This window comes from Centruroides sculpturatus, unplaced genomic scaffold (genome assembly GCF_000671375.1).
Source record: "Centruroides sculpturatus isolate CEXI.00-Female unplaced genomic scaffold, Cexi_2.0 scaffold708, whole genome shotgun sequence".
Lineage (NCBI taxonomy): Eukaryota > Metazoa > Arthropoda > Arachnida > Scorpiones > Buthidae > Centruroides > Centruroides sculpturatus.
The window spans coordinates 182,401-198,401 of NW_019385156.1; the positions used below are offsets into that span (position 1 = coordinate 182,401).

Below are 16,001 nucleotides of genomic sequence, written 5' to 3' on the forward strand. Positions count from 1 at the left end.
GTAATATAAACGGGTTAAAAGATGGAAAGCGTGTCTCTGAGAGCTGAGAGTTTTTCTACTCCCACACAACAGTCGTGGCTACGCAATGATCCTGATAATCACACCTAGTTGGCTAACCTCACAAATAAAAGAATTCTTCAAAATAGAAATAATAAACATTAAATAAAAATTTTAATGCTTAAATATTTAGAATTTTGTTTTATCTTTATTAAATAAATAAAAGTTTGTAATTGAAAAAAGCAGAGCATCGAAGATTTAAAATCCAAGCAAGTCAATAATGATAGTTTAATTTGTGCATGCATGAATATTTATTGGACATAATAAGACAGATGATGTCCTCCTCCGTCTTCATTTACTATCTTTGGCTTTGTAAGTGGAATGACCTAGCTTGTACCAAGGGTATATGACTCTTGGCTTCACTCATTCCATTCAGGATCATCCCCTTCTGTGTTGAGACAGAAAACAAGACTAGTATTTAGATATATATAATTTTTTAAAATAAAAAAGTGTTTTTATTGTTTTAATATGCAAATATGAAGAAGAACAATAAATGGAATAAAAATGTTTATAATTCTTTTAATAAATTTATTAAAATTTTATCACAAATTTTAATTATTATCTTATATCTTTTAGATCCTCAAGAATCAGATAAAATAACTGCAGATGGTATTTTAAGATTTTTAGAAGAACTCAATTTAACACCAGATAATAGACTTGTGCTGATAATAGCATGGAAATTTAAAGCAGCAACACAATGTGAATTTACTAGAGATGAATTCATAAATGGAATGACAGAAATTGGGTAAGTATAAAATAAATAAGTAGACAAAAACATAAATATTTAAATAAAATTTTTGATTAAAACTTACATAATATATAACTTTTAGATACTAATTTAAAGTAAAAAAATATAATGTATTTTTTATTCATTTTTATTCAGAAATAAATTGTATATAAATTGATGAGAAGATTAAATTTTATTATAAGAATTGTTACTGATTGTGGCTAAAATTTTGTATATCATAAATTTATATTTACAAATTTGTCGGAATATTAAATTGCCACAATGAGAATTTATTTTGATTTATTCAAAAAAAATATTATCAATACATAAATACTGAAAGCAATACATACATAAAAACATACCAATCAAAGTGAAAACTATTCAAGTATACATTGCTGTTTTATTTCTGTAGAATTTACTTTGAAAGAATCACTTTCAATAAGAAAAGTTACAATGTATGTTGTACTCTGTTTTTTATTATAATTATAAACAATATTTAAATTTGTAAATGAGTCAAAACTTGTGACTTAAATGAAAAAAGAATTGCAGAAACTGCAAAAGGAAACAAGTGTGTTGACTTTGAGAGTGAGTAAGAAAATTTTTATAAAAATCTCACTGATCACTTTGGCATTTTAAGTCTATAAATATGATAGAAATTTGAGTTAAAATAAATGGATACATTCTTGGCACATTTATGACTTAAATTGAAAGGATGGGTACAGCAGTCTTCTAACCCTCTTCAATGTCAAAACTGAGTTAACAGTACTGAACTTTAGTGTGTTAAATGAATGATTATTCTACATAGAATGAAAAATTACTTGAATAAATGAAGCCTTAATGAAATTAACAATTAAGTAACCTATTAATTGGAAACAATAGTTTAACAGTGAAATAAAAACTATCTATCATAGATCACCTTTACAGCTGGTCTATGCTAGTTTTTATTTTGTAGTAAAATATTTCAACTTTTATGAAAATAGGATTAGATCACTATTGCATTCATCCTTTCAATTTAAACTGTTCATAACTCTAAGTTGTGACATACTGATATATACACTGTTAATTTTTCCTTTATATTTTAGTATAAATTATCAGTTTTCAACTCTTGTCTTTGAACATTTTTAGATTTAAGTATAATAATTTATTATATAATGATAAATGTTTTACTATCTAATTCTATCAGTTATATTTTGTAATGATTTGATACTAAAGTTGGGACATTTTGAAAGCTAACTTTATAGTGTAAAAAACATTTAAAAATAAAATAGTGAAAAAGATGTAATGTAACAAGGAACATTTTACACTAATAGTTTTTCTGTATAAGATGGCAGCTATCTTTTGGACAAGAGTTGTTTTTGACTGCAAACTAATATTTGAAAGTAATTTTTCAGTTTATACTGCATTTTGAAACAAAGTTAAGCAGAAATAAAAGGAGAAACCATCTGTGAATCTGAAGGAATCGATATCTCAATTTTGAATATTTTGGACAAACATTTTGAAAATAAGCACTTCAATTGAAGGACTTGGTGCAGCAAGAAATACATTTTATAAAACTTCAGGAGACACAAAAACCATTTTACACTTTGCTTAACTCATTTAATAGTTTATGCTATTTTAAAGATGTATAGGTTAGAAAATAATTTGTGTTTTTGTAAACTTTTTAGTTTTTATTTATTCTGTAAATAAAATATTTAAGACTATTCAATTCATTGTTGTGCTAAAATAACAAAATTTACACTACATCATGCATTTTAAACTCGCTATAAAGTATGTTTTATTCACTTTCATTTCATATTTACAATCTTCAGATTTTTATAAAATTGAAAATTATGGGATATTGCTTTGCATGTCAGAGCAACAGTCTTCTGTTACATATGACTTTAAAGAAAAATACAGCAGTTACCTTCCTCCTAGCAATAGTAATGAATTCCCTGTGTATTATTATTATTGCATGTCACACCAAGCATTGCTTTATGGTCAAAAATTGGAAAAGCACATTTTAAAAACTTTGTTACTTGACTGCTTCTTGCACCAAGCTCTTCAATTTACCTTAATAATTCCTTTATGATGATGACTATGAATTTAAGTTTTTCTAAATAATAACTTATGATGACTCTTTTAAGTTAGCTAGACAATAAACCAGATGAAATTATTATTATAACATGTCTAAGTATGATAAATTTTTTGTTCTTGGGCTGCAATTTGAAAAAATTGTAGACCAATGAATTCCCACTGTCATCTGTTCATCTGTCTTTCCTTAGGCTGCGTACACACTAGGCGTTTTTAAACACGCGTTTATAGATTTTTCTTAAAACGCGCGTTTTGCGGGCGTCAGCCGAGCACTTTGAGATATATATATATGCTGCCATGTTACTGTACATTCAATCGCGCGCTTTCAGGTAGAGTGGACGTACGTTGGCTGAAATGGAGAACGATCGTTTCGATACTGATCTATTTATTGATGAAATCTAAAAAAGACTAACCATTGTCAAAGGATTTTATAGATATTTTAAAAGAATTTAAAAACTTGGGTATATTTTGTCTTAGTTTTGGATACAACGTCACAAACATTCCATGTGTCAGTCTATCTCGTAATATTGGGTGCACCCAAAATTTTCTTTGCCTCTGCCATCATCTTTTATAGCAACGATGGAGGAGGCACATGCAAGCAATTACTTTCACGTCCATTTCCAAACTGAGCCAGTGCTAACGTCGAACTAACGCGCGTTTAACGCAGCAGAAAACGCCTAATGCGTACAAACGCGCATTTAAAAACGCATATTGTGTACGCAGCCTTAATCTTGAGAACAGTGAATAGATGGATGAAAGACAAGACCAGATATGGAAACCTTAGGGCAGGAGACCCTGATTAACTATATATGAACTTCCAATGCAAACCAGAAGTCATGTTAATTCAGTTCAAAAATTTCCCTTTTAAGGTGTTAAATGACTGGCATGACTTTATTGTTAAAGGAAAAGTGTGATGTACAGGGACAAGTCACTACTAATTTGAGGTGGAGAGCATATATTTTAAATTAAATTAATTAAAACTATGGTTAAAAATTACAGCTCGGTATTGCGACAATGTCACAACAAAAAATTGATTGTTTAAAAAGCATTTAATTTTAACTTGCGTTAAAATCAAAACTTAATTCACACTATCAAGTAGTCATGCCAGAAAACCTGTAAATCTCTTTAATTAGATATTTGTTACAAACCAAGTATTTTAAATTTTTATTATTATTATTATAATTACAGTCTTAATTTACGTAAATTAAATAAGAATAATAAATTTGATATAATATTTTGATTTTTGTTTCTTTTAAATAAATTCAAATAAGCAGACGATGATCGATATGACGTCAGTACTAAACTGAAAAGAAAAAAGTCCGATGAGTGTCGCTTTTTATAATGGTTTTTTTTCCAAAATAGTGATTTAATTTCGATGTTATTATTAAATGAAACCAATTTATTATTACTTATTATATTTTAGTTTATACTTTAAATATTTTTAATTGTTGTTTGTGTATTAAATTAAGACTAAAATTTAATTATGGATGTACTGTACATAATGAAAATGTAAAATGCTAATGACGTAATATGCATAACCATCTGATTTATCTTTCAAAATGTAATTCAAGTGAAATAACTTAATAAATTAACAATAACTGATTAAATTATTTTATTTTTACATTTAAATAATAATAATTATTATTATTATTAAAAAGTGAATATTTTGTAAGAATAACTAAAAAAAAAATTAGTTAAAAAGTTCCATTAGGGGGCATAATTCTTAGTTTAAAAATTCGCCCCCTTACGGAATTTTTTAAAACAATTTCCGATCGGGTAATGTTAATATTCTAAAAATTTAAAAAAATTTGTGCCTGGCATATGTTTCTAACGATCGAGGAGAGTGAATTTTTTTCTGACGTCACGTCTCCGTGGCTGTCTTTTTGTTGTGTGTGTTATATGTGTGTGTGTGTNTCCCTTATTTTAATGAAAGTATGTGTTAAAAATTCTTATAAAAGCTTAAATAAATGATGTGATTTCATTGATTTAATAAATTTACTGGTAAGAGTTTTATTTTGAACAACTTAAATGGAAATAAAATAATCAATTTTTAGAAAATAAAAATTATATATATTTAAGAAAACCAAAATCTTCTGAAAAATGAACTTATTTCTTTAAATGGTAGTTTTTCAATGTTTAAATCAATAAATCAGACCGATATTGTCAGTTAATTATATCTTATAATTTTTCTCTCGGCAAATAGTTTATTTTAAGCTATTCATTATGAATAGTTCCAAAGTAAACTATCAAATCTTTCAAGAAGTTAACATATAATTAATTTTTCTTTCACATTTTCAAGCTCTTCATCTGATTTATTATTAGTAATTTAATAAAAACGAATTCCAACATCTGTCAAATAAAACTCGAAATTATCTTTTTAACTTGTTTCGACAAATCGATTAAGCTTTACGACTGTGGCTTTCCCTTTCCAAGAACAAATTAAATGCAACTGAATTATAAATATTTCCAAAACACTTTCAAAATATCCCAAACAATTTTTCATTTGATACCCTCCTCTATAAACCAAACAAGTTTAATTAAACTAAATTCTATGTTAAAAAACTATTATTTGAGAGAAACATTTTTGGCAATTTAATTTAATCAAATCAGATTTTTAGAGCTAGATTAATGTTTTCTTGCATTAATTTACAAAATATAAATTATAATTAGTACTTATTTAATAGAACTGGATATGGCAATAGCATATTGGAATATAGTTTTGGCAGGAAGATTTAAGTTTCTCAACATATGGTGTCAGTTTTTACAAGTAAGTTAAAGATTTTTTATTATTATTATTAACTGAAATTTGAAATATAAAAAAAAAAAATTAAATTTGTAAAAAGCATTTGTAATTAACATTAATAACATTGTGATTAAAGATCATAATCATAGTTTTACTAAATCTAAACACAAAATTGAAAATGTTAAAGTTTAATTAAATATGTTTGCACTGTTTCTAAAGATTGAAGTTTCTTATAAAATGTTTTTTATAAATAACTTCAATTTATCAAAAATATTTATTATATTACTTATTTAAAGTTGTCATTATTTAATATATTCTGTTAAAATAATGATAGTTGATGGAATTAATTTGGAATAAGTACATTTTAAAAAAATTTAATTTTGATATTAATGATGCATTCCTCCCATTTTTACATGTAAAATTTAATTATAGAAAGTCATTAAAGTTTATTTAGTTTCATTAATTTAAAAAGATTTTTTTTATGTATTTTAAACAAAAATATTAATGGTAAAGATAATTCAAATGAAAAATTTTCATTACATAAGTAAATTTCAATTTAGAATCTCTGTTTAATATTAAATATTACTTTAAAATGAGATATATAAAATGTGGTTTTTTAGTTTAATTTGATAAATTGCATAGATTTTCTTAGAATAACTGTAAAATGATATATCCTCTAATTAGTAGAATTTTGGGACAAGATCAGATAATATTGATTTATACTGATGAATATCATTTTAAGAGTTTATATGCAGAACTAATTGATAAAATTTGAATTCATGGATTTAGAATTGAATTTTATGGTATATAAAGCAGCTACTTTTGGCTAAACAATAGTCATATAAAAAATAAAAATAAATGAGAGTTTTGTATGATTGTCCAATTGTCTATAGTCCAAGTGACAGGTTCCTGACAACATTGTAAATGGGCTGTTCTGTAACCTAGCAGACAAATATTCATTTATTTTTGAAGTATTGGATACATTTTGATCTTCATTATTTTGTTGCATTTATATGCTTATTCCTGGTCTCTGCTTAATGGTAATATGTAAAGATTGATAATCATCACTGAAGGTTCTGGATATTTAAATTGCTGGCTATTGGAAAAGTGTAGAGTAAACAATTTACAAAAATATTATTTTAGTATGATATTACTTAATGATGATAATTCATTGTGCTTATTTATTTTTATTTTTGACATACTATGCTTTCCTCCAAAAATTAAACACATAAAAATGAAAATCAGAAATTACTGCCGCAATTTATTTCAAGTTTTACAGTAACATAGAATAAAACTCTGCCTTTTATTAGCATACAAAAAGTTTTGAATGTATAGGGTAATATTCAGCAAAATTAACAAAGTGAACAAAATAACAGGTCATACTTGTGAATGAGAAATATTTGTCAATATGGAATATAATTTTCTTATAAACTAATGCAGATTACACAACTATGATTCATGCCAGTTATCAGATGATCAATGAGATTGGAAAGCATTAATCCCCACTGTTACATAAGAACAATTGGAGCTCTTGGGTAATGTTTGGTGGAAAACCACAGCTCTCCTGAGAGCATACCATACATACTCTATAGGGTTCAGATCTGGTGTATATGCTGGCCACTGCATTTGCTGGATTCCCTCTGCCGTTAGGTAATGGAGTACTATACAAGCTCTTTGTTGCTTGGCATTGTTGTCTGTAAGAACAATTCAGAACCAATTGCACCCATGTAAGATTGAATGTATGGATAAAGAATTTTGTTCTGATATCTTTGACCCATCATAGTGCCTCTGTAGAAGACATGGAGATCAGTATGTCTGTCTGAAGCCATTGTCATACCATGCGATTTCGAGTAGCACTCATCTTCTCATGGTCACACATTGTTCACTGGCATTGAAACTTGGAAATACTTGACCCTATAATAAACCAATAAAATTACAGTAGCTTCTTTTTGACTACTTTCGTGAGTTTACCAGTGATTTCTGTTCTACTTCAGAGTATTTACAGAATTTTTGCCACTTTTCTTATTAGAATGGCAAACAGTTCCTTTTCTGCAATGAATAAAAGTCGCAAGGTGTGACCACGACTTAAGGAAATCCTGGCTCATATAAGGATGCCACCACTAGGAAAATAATACTGCTGAATGATGTTAATCAGTTGATACCATGTAATAGTCGCTTTTCCCATAAAAATTCAATTGTCTGACTGCAAAGTGAATCATGACTCATTGGTGAAAAGGACATTGCTCCAATTGTCTATAGTCCAAGTGACAAGTTCCTGACAACATTGTAAATGGGCTGTTCTGTAACCTAGCAGACAATGGAACACAAATGTTTGGTTTTCATGCATAAAAGCCAAATGTGCAATCTCCTTTTTACAGTAGTCATGAATACAGACATCCCTTTAGCTGTAATAAGGCTTGAACATAAAATAGATGCTGTTGTCTACCTATTGTGTCTGACCAATTAAGTAGCATCATTGGAAGATGTAACTCGAGGGTGACCAGAGCCTGGCCTTCTGCTTAGCGTTCTGGTGATTTGGAGTTGGGTCTACAGGTGTGAAATCACAGAATGATGGACACTGGTGAATTGAGCAACTTCTCCAGTAGATTGACAGGATTCTAACCTTCCCATGGCTTACCATCTTTGACCATCACCTAAACGTCTTCTTTGGGACATGGTGCAGAAAGTGGTATTTTGAAATTTCACTGTCACATTTGTAGTTGAAATATCAAAGCACAGAACGAAACACCTGTTGTTACCATTAGGAAAATTTATGTATTTTGAACAGAGTCAATGTGTATTTTACTCATGTTTTCATATTTGCATGTCATGCTTATTTTTTGGAGGGGAGTGTAATTTGCATAAATTTAAATTTTTCAAAGTTAGTTTTATCACTATTTTGGGGAAAGGTTAATGTTGTAAACATTAGTTATTAAACTAAATTGTTTAAAATTCACAGATAAATTTATAATGTATTACAGAAATGTTCAGAATAAAACAGAGAATATAATTGTATGATAGTAATTATATATTAAGTGAACTAACTAAATGTTTAACAAGTTTTTGTTTTTTGATGTGACTATGTCTTTAAATTTGGCAGGGAATTTTTGGGAGGCAATTCAGAAAATTGATAACAAAATCGTGGGATACAGTTACATATCTATCATCTACATCCAAAATTTAATTACACCACTTGATAATTAAAGGATCAAAGAATTCATTATGTCGAGTGGGGACTGTGACACATTGCGTGCGGCAGAGGGGGAAAAGCCGCCATTTTGAGGTCGTTTTGTCACGTCACATACTTTGTTTAGTATACATTTTGACTTGGAGCAGCTACAACGCTTATTTCTGTTTCAATTTACAGTTCTCGTCAATATTTATTGATTGCATACACAAAACGTTACAGTCGATCCCCCTATAAGATCATTGATTTTTCCGTTTTATCTGAATTACATGTTGTACAAGTCACTTAGATTTTACAAATATGTGAGCCGTTCACAGCCCGGCACACGTATTTGTAAAATCTAAGTTACTCGTACAACATGTAATTCAGATAAAACGGAAAAATCAGTGATCTTATAGGGGGATCGACTGTATTGTGGAATGGTTAAGGTGAATATATATGGTGTTAAAGTTAAAAATTAAGAAAACTTAATACAATGTCAGCCTATACGTGTCAAAAAGCCAAATCAAAATATAGAAATCATATACGGTTGGAAAGGGCTTCTCAAGAGCAATCCAGTGATACCCATAAAACACCATATGATAGAGGGAAACAGTGCCGGATATGTAAAAAAAACATGGCGGACTTCTTACTGTTAAGGAATGATTATGACGTACATATAATATGTTCAAAGAAAATATTACCCATTAATGTACATGTATTTACATAAGACACATGGCCGTGTCCCTAACACAGCCACATCCCACTTTTTTTCCCTTCTTTAATGTAAAGATTATATGTAAATTTATTTGCATTCTATTATCTTATTCTCTTATATTAATCTTACAAACTTTTTAAATTGTAAATAAGTTATTTCTTTTATTTAATAAATTTAAAATATGAGGATTGAAATAAATACATGTATATACATAATTATTTATATAATTATTATTTTTAAATATATAAATAAATAAATATATTTTTAGGAGCATCACAAGCGATCTATACCAAGAGACACATGGAATCTCTTGCTGGATTTTAGTGCCGTCATCGCTGATGATTTAAGTAATTACGATAAAGAAGGTAACTTTCCATAAAAATTAAAACATTACACAAGAAACTTTATATTATTTATTATTATTATTAACCAAGAAACTAATTCCAAACACAAATTATCATTTAGGTGCATGGCCCGTCCTCATTGATGATTTTGTTGAATGGGCAAGGCCGATGGTGACAACTGTCATGGGAACACAAGTTTGAATTCTCATCAACTTGTATCATGTCACATCCACCCATGCCAATTCAATCTCTTTGTTTTGTGATGAAAACATTTTATGTAAATATCATCCTTGTATGTTTTGTAGGAAACAATGCAAGTTATTTGAAAACTATAGATGATATTGTTTAAAAGTGAAAAAGCAGTAAATTTAACAGATCCAATCAAACTAAATTAATTCTATAATGACTTTAAGACTTCTGTAAGTTGCTTGTAGTTTTTGAACAGGTGCATATATGTATGTACTGTACATATATATGAGAGGGAGAGAAAACGAATTTCATTATATATGTGAAACAAAAAAAAATTAGATGTTTTTGTAACTTTCTAATCTTCTCCACACAGCTTAACAGGAATTTATCATGTACANGTGGGATAAAGAGAATGGGAGAGAAAATAATAAATGGATACTGAACACGGAAAATCAAAGGAAGGATAGAGAATGGAACAGGGGATAAAGAAAAGATAGAAAAAACCCACGACAAAATAGAAGAAAAATTCAGAAAATAGGGGAGGGAAGTTTTAACGTTATAAAAGGTATATAGCCTATGGGTCAAATTTCAATTTTAAAATCGTTATTCTTAAACAAAATTTAATAGTTTATGAATAAGGCGCATCAATAAAAGCAAATAACTGCAATAAATAATGTGCTTTTATCTTATGATTATTAGCTTAATATAGGCAAACATTTTCTTAATTAGTTGTAATTAAGATAATATTTTGATGATATTTTACGAGATTACTTCGGTTTCCTAAAATATCAACCAAATCTTACACTTTCCTACATTTTAATCATAATTTTTATAGTTCCAACTTTTTAATATTTCTAATATTGTAAAAAAGGCTAATATATGAAAATTTTAATAGTTACGTTTTTTATACTTAACTCTATACAATTTTAATTAATTTTTTTATCCAAAAAGAGTTATATCCAGACTATTTAAGGACTGGATATAACTCTGTCAAAAGGTGTTTTCAAAATCAGATTTTAATTTTTGATGAAATTGGTAATTATATGAATAATCTTCATTCTGAAATCCACACCTATATAAAAAAAGAAATATACATTTCAGAGTTTATATTAATAAATACCAATTTAATCATTTAATTTTATTATTTGAATAATATCCTGTAAATAAGGAATTTGAATAAAATATAAAAATTAGAAAAAGGACATTGATGGATTTAACAAAATTCTTTCATAATTTGTTTTTGAAAAGAAAAAAATGAAAGTTTAATTCCATTTGTACATTTTAAAGTTATGTAAATGTTAATTTTAGAAATAGAGAAAGTTTTATTTCATTTGAACTTATTTTTTATAGAAAAAACTATGGAAAATACACCAATATCAACCAGTTTGTCGCAATGCTTACAACTAAGATATTGAGACTTTTTTTTTAACTCCTTACAATAAATTCAATGAAATACTCCCTAAATTAAAGATGGCAAGATAAATTATTATTTTGTTTAAGAGAAGAAACTTCATTAACACTGAATTTTATTCTCATGTCATTTATCTAAAACAAGAAGAATTTTTAAAAATTGAATGAATCAAAGTATGTTGACATTTTGGAATGTGGCCAAAAATCAAATTAATGCTACATTTCAAAATGTTGACACAATAGATTTTTGATTCTTAAAAATTTTGGAGAATGAGATCTGATTTTGGAAATTTTTTCTTGTTTTCTAAGAACAGCTTTAATTTAAGGAGCATAAACCTTGATTTAGCATCACCTTTGTAGAGCACTAATGAATGTTTTAAATGGAGTTTTCCCAAAAGTGTTAATCTTTCAGCATCCACAGATTACTAAATGCATACTGTTTATTGAAAATGACATTATTACCAAATCATGTGATTTTCAAGTTCTCAAACTTATATGTAGATCTTATTACTTAATTATTGTAATTGTTTGAGATACTTCAGTTTAGCACCACACTCCATTTATTGACAATTTCAGAGGCAAACAAATGGTGGCAATAAATAGAAATATGATTATATTTTTATTTGGATCAAAAAATAATATCTTACTGTAGTCTCTAGCAAGTTCAAATTACAACAAATTTTCAGTACAAACTTGTTTTTCTTAGAATCATAATTAATTACCGAAACATTGAATTGTTGTTTTGATCTGTGTCTCTCAAGAAATCATTTTAACCAACCATTGATAAAAACTTGCCATTGAAAATGTGCAAATGGAATAAAATCTTTAAATTATTTGTTTTTATGTATGGTATAATTTTCATATTATAAATCATTTAATTTATTACCAACATCAAATAACTGCTCAATAAGCATTATTGATAATTAAGCAATAAAATTTATGGACTAATGGATTTTTAAGTATAAATTACATTTAAGCATACATATTTGTCTTAAACATGCATTTTGGATCATATTTGGATAGTTCTTGATAAAGTAAATAAGTATTTTAGAATGTATATAATATATTTAATGTATCACCTATATCTGAATAGTTAAAATATCTCATTGAGAAAGATAACTGGACATGATGATGGATTATAAATGTATATATTTTATGTAGCTTAAAATATAGAAGCATACGTCATCAGTTTTAGTATTTTAGTAACTATGATTTTGCAATTTTAACATTAAATTTTTTATTATAATAAAGTACTTTTGCCTACTCATCATTATATTATAATCAAACATTAGAAGAAAGAATTAAAAAAAGTTTTTATAATTCTCTCTTTTAGATTTGATCATAATTTAACTGATAAAACTTAAAAGCTTCTCTTAAATTGTTTTACATTTTGCCAAAATGGAATTGTCAAATTCAAAAGCAAAGTAGCTCGTACACATTATAGTTTGATTATATTTTAAAATATAATATCTATTAATTGCTTTAGTTTACTTCTTAAAGCCAATGCATTTGGATGGCAAAATTGCCACGACAATCAAGACTCGTGACAGTTTCCATTAATGGTTGCTCTTGACCTCGATAGTCAAGAGGTGATCAGTTGAACCAGTTACTAACACTCGTTGTTAATTTTGTTGTACATGTGCATTGGCTTTTAAATGGTATTAATATACCTTCCCCCTGAATATTTTTCATTAACTCTTTTAAATTTTAATAATAATATCATCTTAAATTGAAGAAATTATCACATTAATTTCCAAAATATGTTGTGTTATCTAATGGAAAAATTTTTAAATGATTTTTAGTATTTTTACAAGTTATTTTATCAGAGTACTGTAGTCTATTCAAATATCAGTTACTGGTATTTCTTTACATTTATGCAATATAAAAGAGAATTGATACTAAGCTTAAATTTAACAATGGCGTTATATATGGAATGTAAAATATCTTGCCTATAATTAAGATGGATGTTGGAATCGTTACTTTTTATACATTTATAAAAAGATACAGTCTATGTTTTCCATTGAACTTTTTAAACGGAATATTTGTTGTCATCGATTGTTAAAAATTTGTAATGAATTCTGATTAATGGCAGTCAAAAGATGAACTGTAATGTTTGTGAGTTTGACAACATTAAATAATAAAATTTTGACTATAAAAGAAGACCCAGAAGTTTTGTATTTTATTCATCAAAAGAAAAAATTTGACAGACATTAAATATTTACTTTAAAATTTTATCATCAAGCAGCAAATATAATTATTCTTATTATAATTATAATAATAGCTTATTTGTTCTGTGGGAGACAAAACTGTTATATTGATATTAATTAGAAGATTGCTGAGCAGTTGAAACAGCTTGCCACTCCAAGGACATGAGCAGCTTGAGCCTCAAGTTTTCATAGGTATTTAAAGGCCCATCCATCCCTTAACACCCAGTTGCCTGCATTGCAAGTCTGATGGAATCCATGGTAGAGGTAGTGTTTTAGTGATAAGAGATTAGAGTTTTGATAGTGTTATTATCAATTACTATTGGCAAACAATCTGCTGGATTATTTATCAAACTATATTTATATAGCCCTATAAATAATCTGGTATAGCAATTCAATTAGTATTTGGCAATACTAATTGAATTGAGTTGTTGTGTATGTTGTCTATCATTAGCATAATATAGCTTGTCTATCATTTTTTTTATGATCTCAAATTCAGATAATTGCAAAATGGAGACAAAATTCAACATAAAGCCAACCACCGGATTGCATCAGGCTTATTAAATTTAATAAGAGATGGCACCTAATACCTCCCTTTAATGACAAATTATTTAGTAATTAATTAAATATAATTGCAGAAAAGTAGCCCTATGTAATCCAGAAGTTGTTTGTCTTTACAAATTTATCAGGTTTTGTGATTTTTTTTATGTAAAATTCAACATTATAACCTCAATGATGTGTGTTACTAATCATATAGTAAACCAAGTCCAAATTATCTATTAATCAATTGGTAAAGCATTTATCAGGTCATATACATTAGTCCAATAATGAAGCCCTCATCATTTGATTATTAGTGCATCTCTAATTTTAAAATTTGGATTGCTACAGAAATACAGGATCTTTTCTACAGGAATTCTGATAGCTTCTTGAAATCTAACGACCTATTCTAAGTGATTAAATTTGAATGACTATAATGCTACAGTTTGTATTAAATGTACATGAGAATTCAGTTAAGTTTGCTGCAGCACAGATTGAGATATGTATTAACTTGGGTGAGCTCACTAATGGAAAATTGGCATAGGAGTATAGAAAAAAAAGTTTCTGGATCTGTAATACTTCCATGAAAAATACAAATTCTCAGTGATTTTTTTGATAATCAGGCTGTTTGATTATCCATCAAGGACAGTATTGAACACATTAACTACAAAACTAGATTTCAATATGCTTTCTGTTAAGATTAGAATTAATATGAGCCAGTCATTAGCAGCACATGGTCCACAAAGTCCTAATATGCAACCCTAATTAAGCCAATATTTCTGACATTCAAAGTAAAGTTGACCAGTAAAAATATGAAAATAAATTATATATTAAAATATGCTAATGCTATGCAAAATAATTTTAGTAACTAATATGCTGGTAGTTTGGAGTATGTTGGTACCTAGCAGGCTTAAAGCCTGCAACACCATAAGAAAAAAAAATATGCAGTTCACCAGAAAACTATGAAATTCCTTTGTGCATGCATCCAGAAAAGGCTGTTCTTCATTGATCTAAAATATATCAGTTGACTGTTTCAAGTTGTGTATAAAATACTGGCTATAGTATTTCATAGAGAATAGTATCTGTTGGCTTCCTGAAATAAAACCAGCAATTTGATTTATCTATCTATCTTACACTGTAAATATTACAACCATTTAAATATTACTGAAGATAAGTTTAATATGTTCAAATTAAACACTTTGATAAAAATTTGTTTCTTGTCCTTTTCAAATTTAATATTTACAAAGCTTATATACTGAGGCTTCTAGTCTGAGGACTTGCATCTTTCAGGGAATATTTTCACTTGACATCAAGAGACTTTTTGGCTGTCCCTATTATGTTTACATAAAAAGCATTTACTTTAAATTACTTTTAAATTTGAGTTCCTTTAAAGTACCAATCAGATGCATGCAGATGCTTGATTGGTACTTTCAAATTTGAATTACATCTTGTTCTTTGGACTGTTCCATTTCGAATCAGTATGATATCCGACAAAGTACTTAGGAGATTGAAAATGCTAGTTTTTCCAGAGAAGTAACCTGGTGCCGGACTGGATCAAGTTACTATGGCAATATATTGGTATGTTTGACTTTGTCTAGCATCATCTTCAGGTACAAATTCATAAAAGATGAGAGTCAAACAGTACCCCCATTTGGTCAAGTCAAATCACAGAAAAGGGGCTCAGAAAGGCACTTCTGTGAATAAAGAGAAAAATAAGTTTTGTCAGGATGATGATCAAGCCTGCATACAAGGCAGATCCCTTTTGAAGTATGCTAGGTAGTTTCTCAAACCAAAACAGAAAAATATTGTCTGTGCATCCATGGGTGTACAACAGAA

The 16,001-nt window shown here is 27.9% G+C and overlaps 1 protein-coding gene across 1 annotated transcript in view; it reads left to right on the forward strand.

Annotated features, from left to right (window-relative positions):
* LOC111635555 (DCN1-like protein 1) overlaps nt 1-10,404 on the forward strand; it is a 34,600-nt gene extending 24,196 nt beyond the window's left edge. The window contains exons 3-6 of the mRNA XM_023380546.1: nt 634-802; nt 5,525-5,621; nt 9,750-9,846; nt 9,947-10,404. Coding sequence (XP_023236314.1) covers nt 634-802; nt 5,525-5,621; nt 9,750-9,846; nt 9,947-10,026 — 443 coding nt within the window. The 3' untranslated portion in view covers nt 10,027-10,404. The remainder of the gene's footprint in view (nt 1-633; nt 803-5,524; nt 5,622-9,749; nt 9,847-9,946) is intronic.
* Nucleotides 10,405-16,001: the final 5,597 nt, after the last annotated feature.